The sequence below is a fragment of the Sinohyriopsis cumingii genome, chromosome 12, assembly GCF_028554795.1.
Source record: "Sinohyriopsis cumingii isolate HCF-2022 chromosome 12, ASM2855479v2, whole genome shotgun sequence".
NCBI lineage: Eukaryota > Metazoa > Mollusca > Bivalvia > Unionida > Unionidae > Sinohyriopsis > Sinohyriopsis cumingii.
The window spans coordinates 64,704,398-64,725,746 of NC_142972.1; the positions used below are offsets into that span (position 1 = coordinate 64,704,398).

A 21,349-nucleotide genomic window follows, 5' to 3' on the forward strand; every position below is an offset into this window, starting at 1 on the left:
GTGTGGAACTTCAGTTTGCAAATCCACCTCCAGATCACACAGTGAACGTCCTCCTGTATGCCGAATTTGACAATGCCCTAGAAATCAACAGTTTGAGAGAAGTCATACTAGACTATTAGAAGCATGGAAGACTGTTCTCCCTCTTTACCTAGTGGAGAAGCTTTGAAGATGGAATGTGAGGAGACCGTGGAAGGAGAATCCCAAGACAAAGACGAAAAGGACATCGTGATCAAGTCGAGATGTCCAGAACAAGAACAGCAATTGGTCTCCTACTGTGCTACATACCTGCCAGACACAATTACGATATGGATGAAGCATGATTTCTATGGATGTCAAAACATCAGTCAAGAAGAAAAATTCAACGAATATCTGGACGAAGCTTGGAGTCTGTTTAAAAAAGACGTGTTACGTTGGTGGTATAAAGACTTGCGTGAACATTTCTGTCCTCCATTAACGACTCAAGAAATCCATTACATCAAAGCCCTCTTTGACAAATTCAAAGAGAAAGTCGAGATCGAAATTGATCACTTATTATCAGCAATAGAACATTTAGTGACTTATTTTGATCGTGATTTTTCTAGAAACGATGAGAAAGTAAATCGTTGATTTTGTGACTAGTATGCTTATTTTTTTGTCTTCAGCTAGGAAACGTAGTGTCCATCCATGACTCAATGACTTGCAACAGTGGAAATCTCAATTTCATTCACCATGTTGTCTACCTAAAAGAGTGTGAAAAAATGTTTGTTATTGAATTGAATGATTATTGTTGAAAAAAATGTTTATTGTTAAATTGAATGATTATTGTTGAAAAAAAATTGTGAATTGTTAGTGTTAAGTGATTTGAATAAAAATGTGTTTTTAAAAAAAAATGCCTTTGTCGTTTGTTTTGCTACGGGTATCATGATTCATGCTCTTTGACTTCTCTCTATCCCTCCCATGTCACTAATTTAGCGTTCCGACTCGATCTGTTGCTGCAAAAGGAAATATCTAGAGCAAAGTGCTTACGTTTGTTCAGTTTTTTATTTCAAGCCCTACAAAAGGATACAAGTTTGTCTTGAAAGAGGATTGAAACTTTAAGTTACACGGACGTGAAGGAAAACTCCCCCTTTGTTCCTACAGTTAGCTGCCGATGTGTTCATTCTAATCATGCTTGCCGTATATCTTTGTTATTTTAGAAGTCCTATTTCTTATGAGTAAATGCACGCATCAATAGACAGACAGCTTGGGTCACCATCCTTGAGGTTCACTATACTTTAGTTTATTTGCTTCATAAAAACCCCAGATTCACAATTTTAAAAAAAAAACCATGCCACTCAGTACACTTCTGACTTCACCTATGTGAGTGTGTATGTCAAAATGTTTAAGTGAGGTAAAAAAGAAATTGACAATTTCAGAAAAGTGAACCAGTACTGTGACCTTTCAGTAGTTGATACAGCTAGAAGAAATGGTACAATACACAACATATCGATTCAAGTTCATATTCACTCTGTCTGCACTGCAGTGGTAACAATGCAAGAGCGTAGGCATTATTTTGCCACACTAACTTCGAACAAAACAATGCATCGCTCATCATAAACGATTTCATTGGCTAGACTTATTTTCTGACCGCGTTCACTACGAATTGACTTCAGTATCTCTTCACACAGTGTCGAGACAAGTCGTGTCTCACTGCTAGTCGATTAAAAAAAAAAAAAAAAAAGTAAAACTAACGCAAGAACAATCGTACCCTGGGCGATCCCGCAGAAATTGTATCAGTTTTATAGTCAAATACATCACAGCATATTTTGGATGAACTATTCTGTGAGAACTTTACATCCACGTTATCAAAAAAGGAGGGAATTTTAGTTGCCTAAATCTGCAGTTCACTCTGGTGATATTTAATAATGGTGAAATTTTTCTATGGCTGTGATTATCTGAGTGGAATGAGTGTTTCTTTGAATCTTTCTTCACGAAAATAGACTGTAAAAACAAACGTAAGTGTCTTGATATGTTCTACAGTAGGAATAACTCTCTCTCTCTCTCTCTCTCTCTCCGTCATAGTAGTGTTGTTTGAAATCTTAAAGGTATCTGTTCCCGTGTGAAGATACCTCTCCAAAATTGTGACCAGTAGTCACCCTATTTCTGTGAAATGTTCCGTTTGTCATGTAATTTTTTTTTTTGAAACACTTACATCCTTACAAATTGTAAATCAGTAAATCGGTGGGTGAAATAAAATCTGGAGTGGACGAGCTTGTACAATTCAGGTATCGTAGCTTTCTCTTTATTTTGGCACTGCAATGTGTCACGGAAAAATTCTAACCTTAGATCTACCGTTTTTTCAAGAAAGGAAACAAACACAAGGCTTTTTCAAGAATGACGTGAGTGACATTGCGCTGTATAACCCTGCCTATGGTTAACTCTGAAATCTAAAACCAAAACACACGTTCGGAAAAAAATTGTAACAATGTTGAAGAATGACGCGAGTGACATTGTACTGTATAACCCTGCCCATAGATTGTGGTTATGTTTTTAGCTTGTCAGCGTAGCGTGTGTGAAAAGTATATGATTGGGTTTTGTATGCCTTCACGTACGTTTGTGTTGATAGTATATGATTGAATTTTGTATGCCCTCACGTACGTTTGTGTGGACAGTAGAGTGTGTGGTTATTTAACCTTCCCCTTCTGTGTGGATAATAGAGCTTGGGGTTAGATTTGGCTTGTCAACTCAGTGTTTGTCTCTTGTCTGTGTTATTTCCATCTCCCATGTTCATTTTCCCTTGACGCTATACAAACCCAAGATATATTCCCATGTTCATTTTCCCTCGTCGCTATACAGACCCATCCCTGTTCAAATTCCCATGCTAAATTCCCATTGTCGCTAGACAGTCCCTGTCGACAAGGGGAAATTTAACATAGGCAATACACCCTGGTTAGGGGTTTGTGAATAGTAAAGCAAGAGTTTGTTTTGTTTCTAGCGTGATTTTTACCATTGTCCCTAGACAGTCCTAATACCTTTTGTCTCTCTATAGTCCCACCCATGTTAAAGTCCCATTGTCCCTTGACAAACCCACCATGTTACAGTCCCATTGTCCCCCAAGTACTGGTCCTGTATTCCTATGTTACATTTCCATTGTCCCTATACAAACCCATCCATGTTCCATTCCCTTGGGACTGTAGAGCCACAATGGGAAACTAATGTTATTTTCCCCCCATGTTCAATTTCCTTATCCCTATAATGCCCATGATTTTTTGTAAAGTTATTTGTACTCTAGGGACTATGGGAAAATAACATTATGTTGTCCCTATAGTACAACGGATTTTTTCCTATAGTCCCTACGGTACAAAACCCATGTTTTTAATAATAAGTCCCCTAGTCCCTACGGTATCCCCATTTACTACTTACACAACTTTAAAAATAGTTTCAATGCCGATATTAGAATACTGACAACCTATAACTTTGTTCTTTGAAAAATTGCTTCGTTTGGGTTTTGATCTGTTAGTAACTCTTCAATGTACCCGGTAAAGAAAACGAGGACCAACTATAATCTGAAATTCCTCAACTGTGATGGATGTTGCTAAAACATGACTGCAAAAGGGAACATCAATTGACTAACCAATTAGCTTGTAACTAGACTATCAAGAAAGTACACTACTACTACTACTACTACTACTACTAACATTAATAGTAATAATATGGACTTGGTACACCTTCTAATCTTTAGAAGCTTTAAGCCCTTTACAATATTACATAACACACTAAAACGTGTGTGTGAGTGTGTGTGTGTGTGTGATTAGGATTTTTAACGTAGCTTTAACAATTTTTCAGTCAGATCGCTACGATGTTTGCAGTGTGGCAGTTTATAGTGATGTCTAGCGCTGTGGCATCATGCCGCAGACACGTAGCATGATGTCCCACCCAGTCACATTATCCTGACACCAGGCCGGCCAGTCCTAACACTAACCTTTTAATGCTGAGCACCAAGCTTAAAACATATACAACGACAAGATTACAAAAACAAACAAAATGAAAGTACAAAACAAAAGCATGCTGATAATAATAAGGAAATAAATATTATTAAGTCTTTAGGTCTGTTCTTGTAGTCGAAATATATGAATTTTAAGAGCACTCTTGGATGAGATCAGTGTCCTTGTGTCTAAGATCATTGGACAATTTGTTCAATGTAGTTGGGCCCAAGTGTGCAACCTTGGCCGTATCGTAAGGGAATCAAATAAAGAAAGCAAAGAAAGAAAGAAAGAAAGAAAGAAAGAATTTCAACACATTATATATTTTTTATTCAAAACAATGACAATTAATCTAACCACTAACCATGTACTGTTTATAGTTTAACATGTTTATTGAAATAAAGAAAACATAAAATATCGTGATCTGTGTCAACAATATAAATTTTTATCGTTTGGATTATGTCACCAGAAAACACATTATTCCATGCAAAAATACGAAGAAAAATCAATAGAAAGATATATATTTTCTTAAAAACTACGTATTTAACAGTAATCCTAACAAATAAAATGTTTATTTCATGATTAATTATAAGATTTATCTGAGATAGTGTGTTTTGGGTACGGGGATGTTTGGTACCGGTGTAGTGTTAAATTTTGACCCTCGTTGAATTCTGACCCTCTGGGTCTACACCGGCACGTTTTACACTTTTTAGTCCACAATTGTAAGAGTTACCTCCCCTACAAAAGCTCTTCACGGTACATTCACGTGTCTGGATTGAGCAATCTGAAAATAAGAAAAGAAAGTTTGGTAAAAACTGAATTTAGACTTACGTTTTATTTTTACGACAAAATATTGGCTCTGGGAGACCCCATAAAACATTTTTATGTACATCAATGAACTGATTGATAGATAGTTGTAATTAGAAGGGGCTTGTATCGCTGCTTATATAGTTTAACATTTATTATAGTCAAACATATATTATTATTTTATAGGTTATACTATATGTATGACTGATAGTTAAATTATAAATAGTGATAGGAGCCCCTGTGCCCCATCTTCGTGTTGAGGATAGCGATATCATAGCTATGTTGAAATCGGGTGAATAAGACCATAAACGGTAACAGGCTGATTCGGACCAGGCTTATTCGGTCCAAATTACGGGCTGATTCGGACCATGTGAAATATCAGTAAGTTTCGTCTGAGATTTAAATGTGACACTTACATTTGTTTAAGACACGATATATCTCATTTCCCAGGTACGTTGAGCAGTTCAGATATGCATTTAAGGAATCAATCATTAAATTGTATGCAAATTGTTGGGGACAAAAATCCATGCGGCAACATTTATTCATACATATTGATCAGAGTTTACATTATTTGTGTCCACACATACAGGCCTGGGTAGGTTTATGCCTTTGCTAGATTTATGTAGAATTTATTTATGCTATTTTGCTGTATGATAATAGTACTACATAAAACTTAATCTTAAAGGAGAAAGTGATGTGCTGTACAATTTTTGATTTAGTTCGATAAAATATCACACGTCAATATCATATGTTTATATTCTTCTACTTTCGTGGACCTCGTAAGACGAATTATATTTTAATAATATTTGTTTTAAGCAACGTATGTTAATGTTTTTCTTAATTCATAATGTATCTGTAAAGTGTCGAATTTTGAATAAGTAGTGAACCTTAAAGTTGAATGCATTGAGCATTAAAATTTTATTTACATTTATATTTATATATTCTTTATTTTGGTTGAAAAAATCTAAATGCTACAGTTAATATGGGGTTTGTTCTGATTTCGGTTAGAAATTTGCTAACAACTGTCTTACGTAAATTTAAAAGCCGAATATCAACTTTTTATATTCTCTTAGTATGTCTGCAAAAACAGTAATAACTACTAAACTAAATAATGTGTGTGTTTCACGTTTTTTAAATAATAGTTCACATGGTCCGAATCAGCCTGTCATCTGGGCCGAATAAGCCCGTCATTTGGGCCGAATCAGCCAGCATTCAAACAAACATGTACAGTGCCGAAGCAGGGGCTTATATAGGGTAGCCATTCATTGGACAATCTGGTTTTCAGCTGGTCTGTCCAGCTTTTAATGTGATCATTTTTGCGTGTGTGCAAAGAAGTGTCCGGTGTTCTTGAGTTCCGTCCATGGCCACTCTAGGCTCTTATTGTTCCTTACAATTTATCTTATGCACATGTAATATTATAGTACGTGTTTATTGGTAAATCATAAGCATCTATACTGGCCCATGTTATTCTAATCATTGTCCAGATATATTGCACCAGAGCTTCTGCCATGTCAAAAGCCAAAGAGAATTAAAGATTGCTTTAAATTTCAAATTTGCTAATACTGAAGACAACGATAAACCCGTAAATATTTTGGGTGGCAACACAGATTAGATTTTTTATGTTGTCCTCTCCACCCTCCAGATGCTTCAGAAATGTAAATTATTGAGGTTGTTCTCAGCAACCCACTCAGTGAACCAGGTTCAATTCTACCCCGCTTAATTTCAGACCATGTCATTTCAGTCTGCAATTTTATGGGGTCGATTCAGCTCAAAGTTGTTTAAGTCCAGGTCATTTTGGCTTTCTGGATTGAAAATGCTATTGTAGGTTAGACCATTACACCTACTGGAACAACTACAGCAGGCATAATGGCACTTGTACTTAAATCTACCTTGTGCTAAAAATAGACCATAACATCATTGTGCCCGGCTGCCGCCATACTGTTTTCGGACAAAGCATTGAGAGACCCTTAGTAACACGTAGTAATTCGCTACATATATGCAAAAAGAATCGTTGTTTTCATTTGCACTTCCCTCACTATGTACTGTTTTCATATATTCATCTATAATATATGAGCAATTGAGCATGTTAATTAATGTAGATATAATATTGTACATTTTATTTCTTTGTCATCCGTTTGTATTGCTTTCCAATCTTCGTTTAGTAAAACTCTCCTATGTGCATATTATATATGTATGTGTGTGTGATTTGTATTTTTTAATGTAGCTTTAACAATTTTGTTAAAGCTACATTAAAAATCCAAATCACACACACACACACAGCTGGTAGGATAACCTGTGTATTTTTGGCACTTCTCTTTTATTAATTCAACATCTACAAAATGACCATCACTCTAGTATTAGATTAGATGAAGTCACAATAGATTGGGGATTAAGATGTATTTTAATTTACCATCAATACCTTATCGTTTTCATCAAAAGAATCATTACGCTTGTATTTTGACACCTCACTTTGATAAGCATCACTTGGGACACATTAAGAAATCATATTTTACCAAGTGTCCAGCTTTTGTTATGATCAGAAACATTCTGTGCTTGTTTAAGATTATTCTCATGTTAAAATCAATATAACATAACCATTTCCTTCCGGAAAACACCTGATGCCAACTCTACAAAACTTTGACCAGTCTGACAGTCTTGGCTGCAGTAAAACCCAATAAATGTTTGTTAGATTACATTTTCTTCCTTCCAGAATATAGTATTATGGGTGTTTGTGAGAATCTTTTTCTTTTAAACAGTTGTTGTTGTTTTATGTTCTGCATATGATAGGCTATACATGGTAATCAGCATATCAGGTGTAGGAAGAACTCAGAAAATCCTGGGAAGAACCATTGACCCATGGAACTTACTGGCAAACTTTCTCACATATCCATGCTATCTGAGCCTGAGACTCGAACCCACGTGGACAGAGGTGAGATGTTTGTGATCTGTAAAGGTGAGCACCTTAGACCACTGTGCCACCTGGGGCCCCTTCTTTTGGACAGGCATCTCCACATTTCTTTCATGTCTTGATTGCTTTCAGTCCTGTTGTTCTTGTTGTAGGGTTTAACACCATTTTTCAGCACAAAATAGGCTATACACGGCGGCCAGTATAAAAGGTGGAGGAAGAGCACTGGAAATCTCTGGAAAGAACCACCGACCCATGAGAAGCTACATGCAGACTTTCTCACATACCCACATTGGCCAAGCCCAAGACTTGGACCCATACAGACAGAGATGAGATGGCAGTGATCCATAATGATGAGCACTTTAGACCTCTCAGCCACTCGGGGCCCTGCTCTCAGCCCTAAAGTGTTCCATATTCTATCACATATTGAAATGATTTATTCTCTTGTGCCTTGACCATAAATTTGATTCCACTTTTTAATCCACTATCGTAAAAAAAAATAACATCTGCCAGTGTTTCATACAAGCATGGATTGACAAAAACAGGATACTACACAAAAACTTCTGGTTTCAGCTAATGATTCATAAAAATGTCTAGGTTCTCATAGTCTGGTTTCTCTCTTATGAAATAATATGAGCCTAAAACAATTATTATTTAATTTTGGAACCAGGACTCTTACTTTGTCCACTCCTTGAACCAGGACTCTTACTTTGTCCACTCCTTGAGCATGTTTGCTAAGTATACTGTTATACATTAGATTTGCCTGCAATTTTGACTTATGGCAATTTGTTACAATTACTCTAGGATTTTGGATGTGATGTGATTTGGATATTTTAACGTAGCTTTAAAAAAAAAAATCAGTCATATCGCTACGATGTCTGCAATGTAGCAGTTAATAGTGATGCCTAGTACTGGGGCATCATGCTGCAGACATGAAGCATGATGTCCCACCCAGTCATATTATCTTGACACCAGGCCAGCCAAGCGAGGCAGCTGTTAGTACCATTTTTGGAAGTCTTTGGTATGACTCGGCCGGGGTTCGAACACATGACCTCCCACATCCGAGGCGGATGCTCTAACCACTAGGCCGTCGGAACGGTCTTGTGATTTTAGAAATTAGCAAATCCACAAGTGTGACACATTTTGGAAATTTATTCTTTCTTAATTTTTTCCAATTCATCTTTTTAATCTTTATATGTCTTTCCTTTTTTTTGACTGCTCAGTAACTAATGTTTGTTGACAAGTCAAATATGGAACTATGTGCTTCTGGTGTAATTCATTTTCATTTCTGGTCTTTGGTCTGTTTTTGCATTGGAGTATGCTTCTTCATCGGTCAGATCCCTTTGAAGCCAGACATGATTTCAGTGATGAATATGGTCTAAATTTGTAACTGCTTGTCAGCCAGTTGAATTTGTAACTGCTTGTCAACCATTTGAATATGTGACTGCTTGGCCATTGATACAAATAAAAGCATCACAGCACTTGTTGAGACTTTTATCCTACTTTAAGTTTTCCTAAGTACCTGATTTTTGCCATACACTGTAATAATGTTGTGATTGCTAACTTCAGCAGAAACATCTGTGCTAAGATTATTAACTCAACCTTTAAGGGAAAGACAAGAGGCCCACACATAGTACTGAGCACTGTTATACTGTGTCATAATATACAGTGAAACTATCTCTCCAAATGGGAAAAATTTGTCTTCATGTAGCTAAAGTTTTTAATAGGAAGTCCAAGTCTCCATTGTCATTACATGTACTTCTGTAGTGAACAGTCGTATTGGGATGTAAGATCAGCACCAGCTCCATTAACTCTTCTGGACTATGAATTGTAGTGTGAAAAGACCTGATATTGTTGACTTTTGCATGACATATGGTTCAGTTCGATCATGATAAATTTGTCCTGCTTCTCTCTGGGACTTTTGGGCGGTTGCTCATAGAGTAAAATTATGCGCCTGTCTGGAATTAAAATGGCTGAATCCTGATACATATTTCAAAACCATACAGGATTCCTAATTAAAGCAATTTACAGCACTCCTGATAATTTCCAATAACCCCCAAAAATTCCCAGTTTCTCCAAGGATTTAAATTTGTATTGTGAAGGAGATGGGAAGATTGTCAAAGCCATTATAGTATTCATGATAGAAAGGAGTGGTAGCATAGGAAATCTACTTGGAGACATGAATGCTTATGCATCCCATAGCTTGAAAATGAGAAATTATGTGTGTATGTATTGTATGATACTAAAGCAGCAAAAATTTCTGCTGAAATCGTTTTTGAAAAAAATTGTTTTTTTTTAAAACAGTCAACCATTTTTGGGGACATCTAGAAATGATCTTTATAAGCAGGTGGTCTATAAAACAGATTTGAATAATTTAATTTTCCTTTTTTTTCTTTTTTTTCCAGTAAAGCTTTGACTTCGCAAAACAAAAACAATGGGGCGACTTGCTAGGAAGCGCAAGCATAAGGGGGACAAACCTCTAAAGGAAAAGTACCGTACAAAACGAAAGACAAAAGATCTTGATCAGATACATGAAGATATGAAGGAAGAAAATGCAGAAAAACTACTGAATGCAGAAATTGATCATGATAAACCAGGGGCTGCTCAGTTTTACTGTCTTCATTGTGCGTGAGTATTGTACATGTTCACTGGTTGATCACAGTCATTTGTTCATTGAAATCAAAATTAAAATGAATACAAGACTCCGATCTGCTTGCACTTTCAAATGCTTGCAGATCTGAATCTACCCTTGTGCAGATTGCCATACATTATTCAAATTTTTTGTTTTCTACAGGTGATACTGTACCAGTTGTAGAAAACAAAACCTCCATAAAATGTGCTAAAGTGTGATTGAACTTTTATGAAACTACAAAGCTTTGTGTTTTAGGTTTTCTCACACTTTCAGTGGCAACGGCTTGAAAGTTTATTGTTTTGAACACCACATATGTACTCAGTGGTTTATCTTATTAGTTCCATGAACTTTCTTAGGGAATGGATAATGTTTTGCTAGGCTTGTTAAATTGTACCCAGGGTAAATTTGAATTCACATTGTGTACATATACCTGCATTTATTTTGAGTCTTGTTTATGCGGTATTAAAATCATTCAGATGAAGATGAACCTGTTTAAGCAAATACTCTGAATTTTGTGTTTAATTTTTAAGTGCTTTACTTTTAATGTGTATTAACTAGGGCATCGTAAAAGGGTGTGGAAATATCTCGCAAGCACCATAATAAAATCATCTTGATTCATCAAACTTACCATTTTGTCTTTTTGGTTTCAGGAAGCATTGCATTAGTGACACTGCTCTCAAGGATCATTTTAGAAGTAAACCTCACAAGAGAAGGTACGAGCAAGAATTTATCCATTCTTCAGCCTTGCTTTGTATGCAAGACTGTAGATGGTGAACTAATACAGAAATTTACACTTTTTCATGTGATAAAAGAATCGGATGAATCTTTACATTTGCCATCAATTAACCTTAGTGCAGTCCTTTATAGATATAAGTGTGCTGATATGACATTAACCATAATGCATGTCTACATACATACTGTACATGGAAATGATGCTGATCTGCCATCCATTATGGCATCCATCTTCAAACGAGTTTTATCTCCAGTCCTTTTGAATGGATGGTCAAATTGACATAGGGTGTTCACCAAAAGACTTACGATCGTGTCTTGATGCTCATAAATGAATATGGTGCCAATCTTACATTCAATGTAGTAATTATGATCTTGACATCGTCCACTTTTCTCCACTCTCACAAAAACACTAAATGCAAACATAAGAAATGTTGAAGGTGGATGTAACAATGGAGACTATACATTTCATGCTATTTTATTTTAAATGCTGGCGTGATTGCATCACAGAGGATCTGTACACTCTCAGTCATAAAACCTGATTGAAGATACAATTTTCCTCTTTGAAAAATTATTATATTGTTTTAACTAAGACTTATGACAGTTTTCCTGATAACCATTTAACCTTTTTTCCTTTCTTATTTACCTTACAGGATAAAAGCTCTTCAGATAGAACCATACACACAGGAAGAAGCAGAGAGGGCTGCAGGAATGGGATCCTATATTGCTCCCAAGAAAGTGGTTGTAGAAACACAGACAGCTAGACACATGGATACATTAGAAGTTGGATAACAATTTAGCTCTCTGTGACTTTTTTGTTGCATTTTTTAAAATAAAGCTGAATAAAGAATGCAGTTTGTAATATTATAATATTCAGAAAACAGTTAATATGATATGATGACAGCCTGACTGAGGGCAGAGGTATATTCATGGTAGGAATCCCTATGTCCATCCATTTGTCCTTCTCTATCTGTCATGCAATCCTTTGAAAACAGCTAGTTCCACAATTTTTGATGGATTGCCGTGTAACTTGGTAAATAGTATGGTCATTATTTGAAGACGTGCATCTTGACCAATCACTTTGCTTCTGCAGTTTCTATTTATTTTGTGAGCTTTTGATGGACAAATCAGTTTGAGCCTGTAATTTTTATAAAGCGTTATTGGCTTTTTTCCACCACAAGCTGAAAGCAATTTTTCACAAACTCTTGTGAATGCAACTAGTCACTGTTTGTGGCTGGCTCACCGTCAGACTTTGTAAATGTTATGGTCATCATTTGTAGATGCGCATATAAAAAAAATCACTTTGATTCTGAATTTTTTTTTCTGGAGTTATTGCCCTCTTTGTCCTGCAAATTGATGAATTGTGTGACAGAATCTTAATAATGAAACTAGACACATAGATTTCAGTGATTACAGTGAAACCTGTGAAATATTGTCATCATCTGAACATGTTCACAACAGCAAATCAATTGATTCTTGCAGTTTGTGTTAGAGTTATTGCCCATTTTGACTTGTGGCGTGGTGTAGAATTTTTGGAATCCTATGAGTGCAAATAGTTTGTTTTCAGAGGATTACCATGAAACTTTATAAATATAATGGTCATCGTCTAAAGATGCACATGTCAGCAAATCACGTTATTCTTTCATTTTTATTGCCCTTTTCAAATGTATGACAGAATCATGTTAATGCAGCTGGCCCCCAGGTTTTGATGAATTGCCGTGAAACTTTTTCAGTATTATGGTCATCATGCATAAAGACAAATCTCAGTGCTTCTGTGATTTCTTGTTTTGGTTTTTTTATATATATGTTTTTGATCTTCTATTACTTGGATGTGGTGTATGACAGAAATTTGTATGCAATTTGTCTTGCAGTTTTCAATGGATCACCATGAAACTTGGTGCATGTCATATCCATCATCCAAAGGTCCTGCGCATTTTGACAAATTGCTTTGCTCTAGCAGTTCCTTGGAGTTATTGTCCATTTTGTTCTACAGCAGCATGCAGTGTAGGACAGATACTCATGAACTTGACTTGCAGTTTTTTTTCTTTTTATTGCTAGTTGTACAAATTGGTACATATCATTGTAATTATTTAAGGATGTGCATACTGGCAACTCTTTCTACAACCTGGATTTTTTATCACAGTGATTTACAGCTGGAATTTGGGAATGCAGTTTACATGGTATTGTTATGAAACTTGATACATATTTGGCTTATCATCAGATGATGTTGACCAATCACAGTCTGTCAACCCTCATGACTGTATCATCAGATGATGTTGACCAATCACAGTCTGCCATCCCTCATGACCTTATCATCAGATGATGTTGACCAATCACAGTCTGCCAACCCTCATGACCTTATCAGATGATGATGTTGACCAATGACAGTCTGCCAACCCTCATGACCTTATCATCAGATGATGTTGACCAATCACAGTCTGCCAACCCTCATGACCTTATCATCAGATGATGTTGACCAATCACAGTCTGCCAACCCTCATGACTGTATCATCAGATGATGATGTTGACCAATGACAGTCTGCCAACCCTCATGACCTTATCATCAGATGATGTTGACCAATCACAGTCTGCCAACCCTCATGACCTTATCATCAGATGATGTTGACCAATCACAGTCTGCCAACCCTCATGACTGTATCATCAGATGATGATGTTGACCAATGACAGTCTGCAAACCCTCATGACCTTATCATCAGATGATGTTGACCAATCACAGTCTGCCAACCCTCATGACCTTATCATCAGATGATGTTGACCAATCACAGTCTGCTGACCCTCATGACCTTATCATCAGATGATGTTGACCAATGACAGTCTGCCAACCCTCATGACCTTATCATCAGATGATGTTGACCAATCACAGTCTGTCAACCCTCATGACTGTATCATCAGATGATGTTGACCAATCACAGTCTGCCATCCCTCATGACCTTATCATCAGATGATGTTGACCAATCACAGTCTGCCATCCCTCATGACCTTATCATCAGATGATGTTGACCAATCAGTCTGCCATCCCTCATGACCTTATCATCAGATGATGTTGACCAATCACAGTCTGCCAACCCTCATGACTGTATCATCAGATGATGTGCATGTTGACCAATCACAGTCTGCCAACCCTCATGACCTTATCATCAGATGATGTTGACCAATCACAGTCTGCCATCCCTCATGACCTTATCATCAGATGATGTTGACCAATCACAGTCTGCCATCCCTCATGACCTTATCATCAGATGATGTTGACCAATCAGTCTGCCATCCCTCATGACCTTATCATCAGATGATGTTGACCAATCACAGTCTGCCAACCCTCATGACTGTATCATCAGATGATGTGCATGTTGACCAATCACAGTCTGCCAACCCTCATGACCTTATCATCAGATGATGTTGACCAATCACAGTCTGCCATCCCTCATGACTGTATCATCAGATGATGTGCATGTTGACCAATCACAGTCTGCCAACCCTCATGACCTTATCATCAGATGATGTGCATGTTGACCAATCACAGTCTGCCAACCCTCATGACCTTATCATCAGATGATGTTGACCAATCACAGTCTGCCAACCCTCATGACTGTATCATCAGATGATGTGCATGTTGACCAATCACAGTCTGCCAACCCTCATGACCTTATCATCAGATGATGTTGACCAATCACAGTCTGCCATCCCTCATGACCTTATCATCAGATGATGTTGACCAATCACAGTCTGTCAACCCTCATGACTGTATCATCAGATGATGTTGACCAATCACAGTCTGCTGACCCTGATGACCTTATCATCAGATGATGTTGACCAATCACAGTCTGCCATCCCTCATGACCTTATCATCAGATGATGTTGACCAATGACAGTCTGCCAACTCTCATGACCTTATCATCAGGCTTACTGTAACAACCTTTAAACCACAGACATGATGAACAGTAGCAAATATATGAAAATGCAGTTGTCTTTACCAGCTTTGGTCTAGACTTGGGTTTAAGATACAGTGGAGTTAGTCCGATAACCAGGCTAATTTAATCAGGTGAACCTCATGTGGTTTAATCCACCTGTGTTCCTGTAAAGCATCTGCATGATCAAACTTTTGCTTAGTCTGGAAATGTTGTCCAGGAAAAAGAAACTTGAATGGGACACTTAAAAGGTCCAAAACAACAAAAGTATAAGAAGCAATATTTAGATACTTGTAGTTTCTCATGGCAGGTGAAATGATTGCTAATGCCTTGTAAGTTTATTTTTAAAAATGTTACGTTGAGTTGGTGGTAGATCAAGCAAGATGGCATTACCTTATATGGTGTTAGGGATTACAATCACTGAAACTGAACTGGAGAACATTAAGGCTGAAGCAAGATGGCATTACCCTATATGGTGTTAGGGATTGCAATCACTGAAACTGAACTGGAGAACATTAAGGCTGAAGCAAGATGGCATTACCCTATATGGTGTTAGGGATTGCAATCACTGAAACTGAACTGGAGAACATTAAGGCTGAAGCAAGATGGCATTACCCAATATGGTGTTAGGGATTGCAATCACTGAAACTGAACTGGAGAACATTAAGGCTGAAGCAAGATGGCATTACCCTATATGGTGTTAGGGATTGCAATCACTGAAACTGAACTGGAGAACATTAAGGCTGAAGCAAGATGGCATTACCCTTTATGGTGTTGGTGGCGCTATACAGTTTCGCATTTTGCATAGGGTTACGATTTTAAAGAAAAAGAATGTCCCCGGCTTTCCTCACTGGTTATACTGGCTATTTAAAAAAGACCTTGTATATCTTAGGTATAATGCAAAGAACCTTTAATTCCCTTTATTTTGGTGTATGATTGATGGGTGTACTATGGGTTATAGAGTATACAGCTTGGCCTTACTTCAAATGTGCACCTTTCAAAAAAGTGCTAGCTCTACTTGGTCATTTTCACTTCCTGAACTTCAGAGGTAAATTGTATAAAAAAAGAGCCGATAACTTTTTTTACATTTTATATATTTGGTAATTCATTTATTGCACTTTCAGAAGCTGGTATTGTCTAGTCTGGCAAAATTCATTTTCCCTATTTTAATAGCTGCTATGTATAGTGTACTTTAGACTAATTCAGACTGATTTTTTAACACAAGGGAGCAGTCATTTTAGTTAGCAGTGTGCTTAAATCATGTAAAATTTCCAAAAGTACAATATCCAAAAGAAATATCATCCACATTACATTAATGTAGCATAGAGGTATGCAAACATTCTCTCCACTGTGCATGTTTTAAATGTGAACTACTTCACCTTACATACGTCACTCTCTCAAAAGTACATATTATCTGGTGAGCGCCACCATAAAGAAGATGTAGGTATTATTTTTGTATGATTTAATTATATTTATATGGCTGAAACATTTAAGTCGCAAGCATCAAAACAATCCTTATGAATAATTCTCCTGCCTTTTTCCACACAGAACAGTATTTATAAGTGTCAGAGTCTCTAACAAGTCCAGCCTACCCCCCCCCATGATAAAAGTGAGCTATTTTAAGAATGCACATTACATTTTGTAAACATAGCAACCAATGTTATGCTGAATGACAGGAACATGAAACTAGCCAGAATTATTTCTGAGATATCAACAATGAATTTTACAATTAGAAAAGGGAGGTAACTCATCAGCTTCATAAAGGTCAAAGGTCAAAGTGTAAAATATTTGCCTATTGTTTAATATGGAAGAAGTGAATTCACTTTCTCTTCATTTATTTTTTTATTTCATTGCAAATAAATGAAAAGAAACATTTTCACCATATATTTCTGTCACTTATTGCAACAGTTTTAAATTTAAGTTGACTCTATTCCTATATTCTAAGTCTTCTAATTTCCCCATAATTAAGGTCACTACTCACACAAACATACCTCATGGAAATTATGTAAGCAAGAGAAAAATGATCTTAATTAGCTTATTTTCATGCTTAACATCAATATGAATGTACCATTTTATTCAGAACATCATACATAATTACATGAAAGAAAAAAAAAAATAATTGCAAACATTTTTTTATTTTCTTTAAGGTGGCGCTATACAGTTTCACATTTTGCATAGGGTTAGGATTTTAAAGAAAAAGAATGTCCCCGGCTTTCCTCACTGGTTATACTGGCTATTTAAAAAAGACCTTGTATATCTTAGGTATAATGCAAAGAACCTTTAATTCCCTTTATTTTGGTGTATGATTGATTGGTGTACTATGGGTTATAGAGTATACAGCTTGGCCTTACTTCAAATGTGCACCTTTCAAAAAAGTGCTAGCTCTACTTGGTCATTTTCACTTCCTGAACTTCAGAGGTAAATTGTATAAAAAAGAGCCGTTAACTTTTTTTACATTTTATATATTTGGTAATTCATTTATTGCACTTTCAGAAGCTGGTATTGTCTAGTCTGGCAAAATTCATTTTCCCTATTTTAATAGCTGCTATGTATAGTGTACTTTAGACTAATTCAGACTGATTTTTTAACACAATGGAGCAGTCTTTTAGTCAGCATTGTGCTTAAATCATGTAAAATTTCCAAAAGTACAATATCCAAAAGAAATATCATCCACATTACATTAATGTAGCATAGAGGTATGCAAACATTCTCTCCACTGTGCATGTTTTAAATGTGAACTACTTCACCTTACATACGTCACTCTCTCAAAAGTACATATTATCTGGTGAGCGCCACCATAAAGAAGATGTAGGTATTATTTTTGTATGATTTAATTATGTTTATATGGCTGAAACATTTAAGTCGCAAGCATCAAAACAATCCTTATGAATAATTCTCCTGCCTTTTTCCACACAGAACAGTATTTATAAGTGTCAGAGTCTCTAACAAGTCCAGCCTACCCCCACCCCCATGATAAAAGTGAGCTATTTTAAGAATGCACATTACATTTTGTAAACATAGCAACCAATGTTATGCTGAATGACAGGAACATGAAACTAGCCAGAATTATTTCTGAGATATCAAGAATGAATTTTACAATTAGAAAAGGGAGGTAACTCATCAGCTTCATAAAGGTCAAAGGTCAAAGTGTAAAATATTTGCCTATTGTTTAATATGGAAGAAGTGAATTCACTTTCTCTTCATTTATTTTTTTATTTCATTGCAAATAAATGAAAAGAAACATTTTCACCATATATTTCTGTCACTTATTGCAACAGTTTTAAATTTAAGTTGACTCTATTCCTATATTCTAAGTCTTCTAATTTCCCCATAATTAAGGTCACTACTCACACAAACATACCTCATGGAAATTATGTAAGCAAGAGAAAAATGATCTTAATTAGCTTATTTTCATGCTTAACATCAATATGAATGTACCATTTTATTCAGAACATCATACATAATTACATGAAAGAAAAAAAAAAATAATTGCAAACATTTTTTTATTTTCTTTAAGGTGGCGCTATACAGTTTCACATTTTGCATAGGGTTAGGATTTTAAAGAAAAAGAATGTCCCCGGCTTTCCTCACTGGTTATACTGGCTATTTAAAAAAGACCTTGTATATCTTAGGTATAATGCAAAGAACCTTTAATTCCCTTTATTTTGGTGTATGATTGATTGGTGTACTATGGGTTATAGAGTATACAGCTTGGCCTTACTTCAAATGTGCACCTTTCAAAAAAGTGCTAGCTCTACTTGGTCATTTTCACTTCCTGAACTTCAGAGGTAAATTGTATAAAAAAGAGCCGTTAACTTTTTTTACATTTTATATATTTGGTAATTCATTTATTGCACTTTCAGAAGCTGGTATTGTCTAGTCTGGCAAAATTCATTTTCCCTATTTTAATAGCTGCTATGTATAGTGTACTTTAGACTAATTCAGACTGATTTTTTAACACAATGGAGCAGTCTTTTAGTCAGCATTGTGCTTAAATCATGTAAAATTTCCAAAAGTACAATATCCAAAAGAAATATCATCCACATTACATTAATGTAGCATAGAGGTATGCAAACATTCTCTCCACTGTGCATGTTTTAAATGTGAACTACTTCACCTTACATACGTCACTCTCTCAAAAGTACATATTATCTGGTGAGCGCCACCATAAAGAAGATGTAGGTATTATTTTTGTATGATTTAATTATGTTTATATGGCTGAAACATTTAAGTCGCAAGCATCAAAACAATCCTTATGAATAATTCTCCTGCCTTTTTCCACACAGAACAGTATTTATAAGTGTCAGAGTCTCTAACAAGTCCAGCCTACCCCCACCCCCATGATAAAAGTGAGCTATTTTAAGAATGCACATTACATTTTGTAAACATAGCAACCAATGTTATGCTGAATGACAGGAACATGAAACTAGCCAGAATTATTTCTGAGATATCAAGAATGAATTTTACAATTAGAAAAGGGAGGTAACTCATCAGCTTCATAAAGGTCAAAGGTCAAAGTGTAAAATATTTGCCTATTGTTTAATATGGAAGAAGCGAATTCACTTTCTCTTCATTTATTTTTTTATTTCATTGCAAATAAATGAAAAGAAACATTTTCACCATATATTTCTGTCACTTATTGCAACAGTTTTAAATTTAAGTTGACTCTATTCCTATATTCTAAGTCATCTGATTTCCCCCATAATTAAGGTCACTACTTACACAAACATACCTCATGGAAATTATGTAAGCAAGAGAAAAATGATCTTAATTAGCTTATTTTCATGCTTAACATCAATATGAATGTACCATTTTATTCAGAACATCATACATAATTACATGAAAATAAAAAAAAATAATTGCAAACATTTTTTTATTTTCTTTAAGGTGGCGCTATACAGTTTCACATTTTGCATAGGGTTAGGATTTTAAAGAAAAAGAATGTCCCCGGCTTTCCTCACTGGTTATACTGGCTATTTAAAAAAGACCTTGTATATCTTAGGTATAATGCAAAGAACCTTTAATTCCTTTTATTTTGGTGTATGATTGATAGGTGTACTATGGGTTATAGAGTATACAGCTTGGCCTTACTTCAAATGTGCACCTTTCAAAAAAGTGCTAGCTCTGCTTGGTCATTTTCACTTCCTGAACTTCAGAGGTAAATTGTATAAAAAAGAGCCGATAACTTTTTTTACATTTGATATATTTGGTAATTCATTTATTGCACTTTCAGAAGCTGGTATTGTCTAGTCTGGCAAAATTCATTTTCCCTATTTTAATAGCTGCTATGTATAGTGTACTTTAGACTAATTCAGACTGATTTTTTAACACAAGGGAGCAGTCATTTTAGTTAGCAGTGTGCTTAAATCATGTAAAATTTCCAAAAGTACAATATCCAAAAGAAATATCATCCACCTTACATTAATGTAGCATAGAGGTATGCAAACATTCTCTCCACTGTGCATGTTTTAAATGTGAACTACTTCACCTTACATACGTCACTCTCTCAAAAGTACATATTATCTGGTGAGCGCCATTGCAATCACTGAAACTGAACTGGAGAACATTAAGGCTGAAGCAAGATGGCATTACCCTATATGGTGTTAGGGATTGCAATCACTGAAACTGAACTGGAGAACATTAAGACTGAAGCAAGATGGCATTACCTTATATGGTGTTAGGGATTGCAATCACTGAAACTGAACTGGATAACATTAAGGCTGAAGCAAGATGTCATTACCCTATATGGTGCTAGGGATTGCAATCACTGAAACTGAACTGGAGAACATTAAGGCTGAAGCAAGATGGCATTACCCTATATGGTGTTAGGGATTGCAATTACTGAAACTGAAGTGGAGAACATTAAGGCTGAAGCATTATTTATGAAAATGTTTGTTCAAAGTAATGTTCTTTTCATCAGACTGCACTTCTAAACTTTTCAGATGCATATTTTCCATTTTAACAATAGCAGTACAAGATCTTTTGTTACCCCTTGCTGAAAATTTCCCTGACTTACTCAGACTTGGCTTTTCTACTTTTTTTTTTTAAAACATAATGTTTTCAGAAGAGTTATGCACCTTTCTGACAGTAGACTTATCTCCATCAAAAGTGTAGAATTAATTGGAAAGAGTAATGATATATATCAGTCCATTTTAATAAATTCTTTTCAAGAAAACATTTATAAAAAAATAATAGGATCACACTAATAAGGGTATGTTGCTAAATTATCATTTTAGCATATGGTTAAAAAGCATTCTTGTTGGTCTTTGTTGGGCACACATTTTTTTATATACCATGAATGAATGCAATACATGATATTGTTTGAGAAAAAGACGGACCTCATTTTTAAGTAAATTTTAACGAAAAGATAGGATCTCATGTCCCACTGTTTGATATATTTGCATTGGAA

The 21,349-nt window shown here is 35.7% G+C and overlaps 1 protein-coding gene across 2 annotated transcripts; it reads left to right on the forward strand.

The window, feature by feature from the left end:
• Positions 1 to 1,688: 1,688 nt before the first annotated feature.
• Positions 1,689 to 11,864, forward strand: LOC149786600 (zinc finger protein 593-like). 2 transcript variants are annotated; one of them, XM_089978228.1, is made up of 4 exons: positions 1,689 to 1,973; positions 10,059 to 10,281; positions 10,936 to 10,998; positions 11,668 to 11,864. In XM_089978228.1, exons 2-4 carry the CDS (start codon positions 10,088 to 10,090, stop codon positions 11,804 to 11,806), a joined length of 396 nt encoding a protein of 131 aa, XP_089834354.1. In that variant the 5' UTR covers positions 1,689 to 1,973; positions 10,059 to 10,087; the 3' UTR covers positions 11,807 to 11,864. The 2 variants fall into 2 exon arrangements, with proteins under 2 accessions (XP_089834354.1, XP_089834353.1); XM_089978227.1 differs by lacking the exon at positions 1,689 to 1,973 and adding an exon at positions 4,665 to 4,749.
• Positions 11,865 to 21,349: the final 9,485 nt, after the last annotated feature.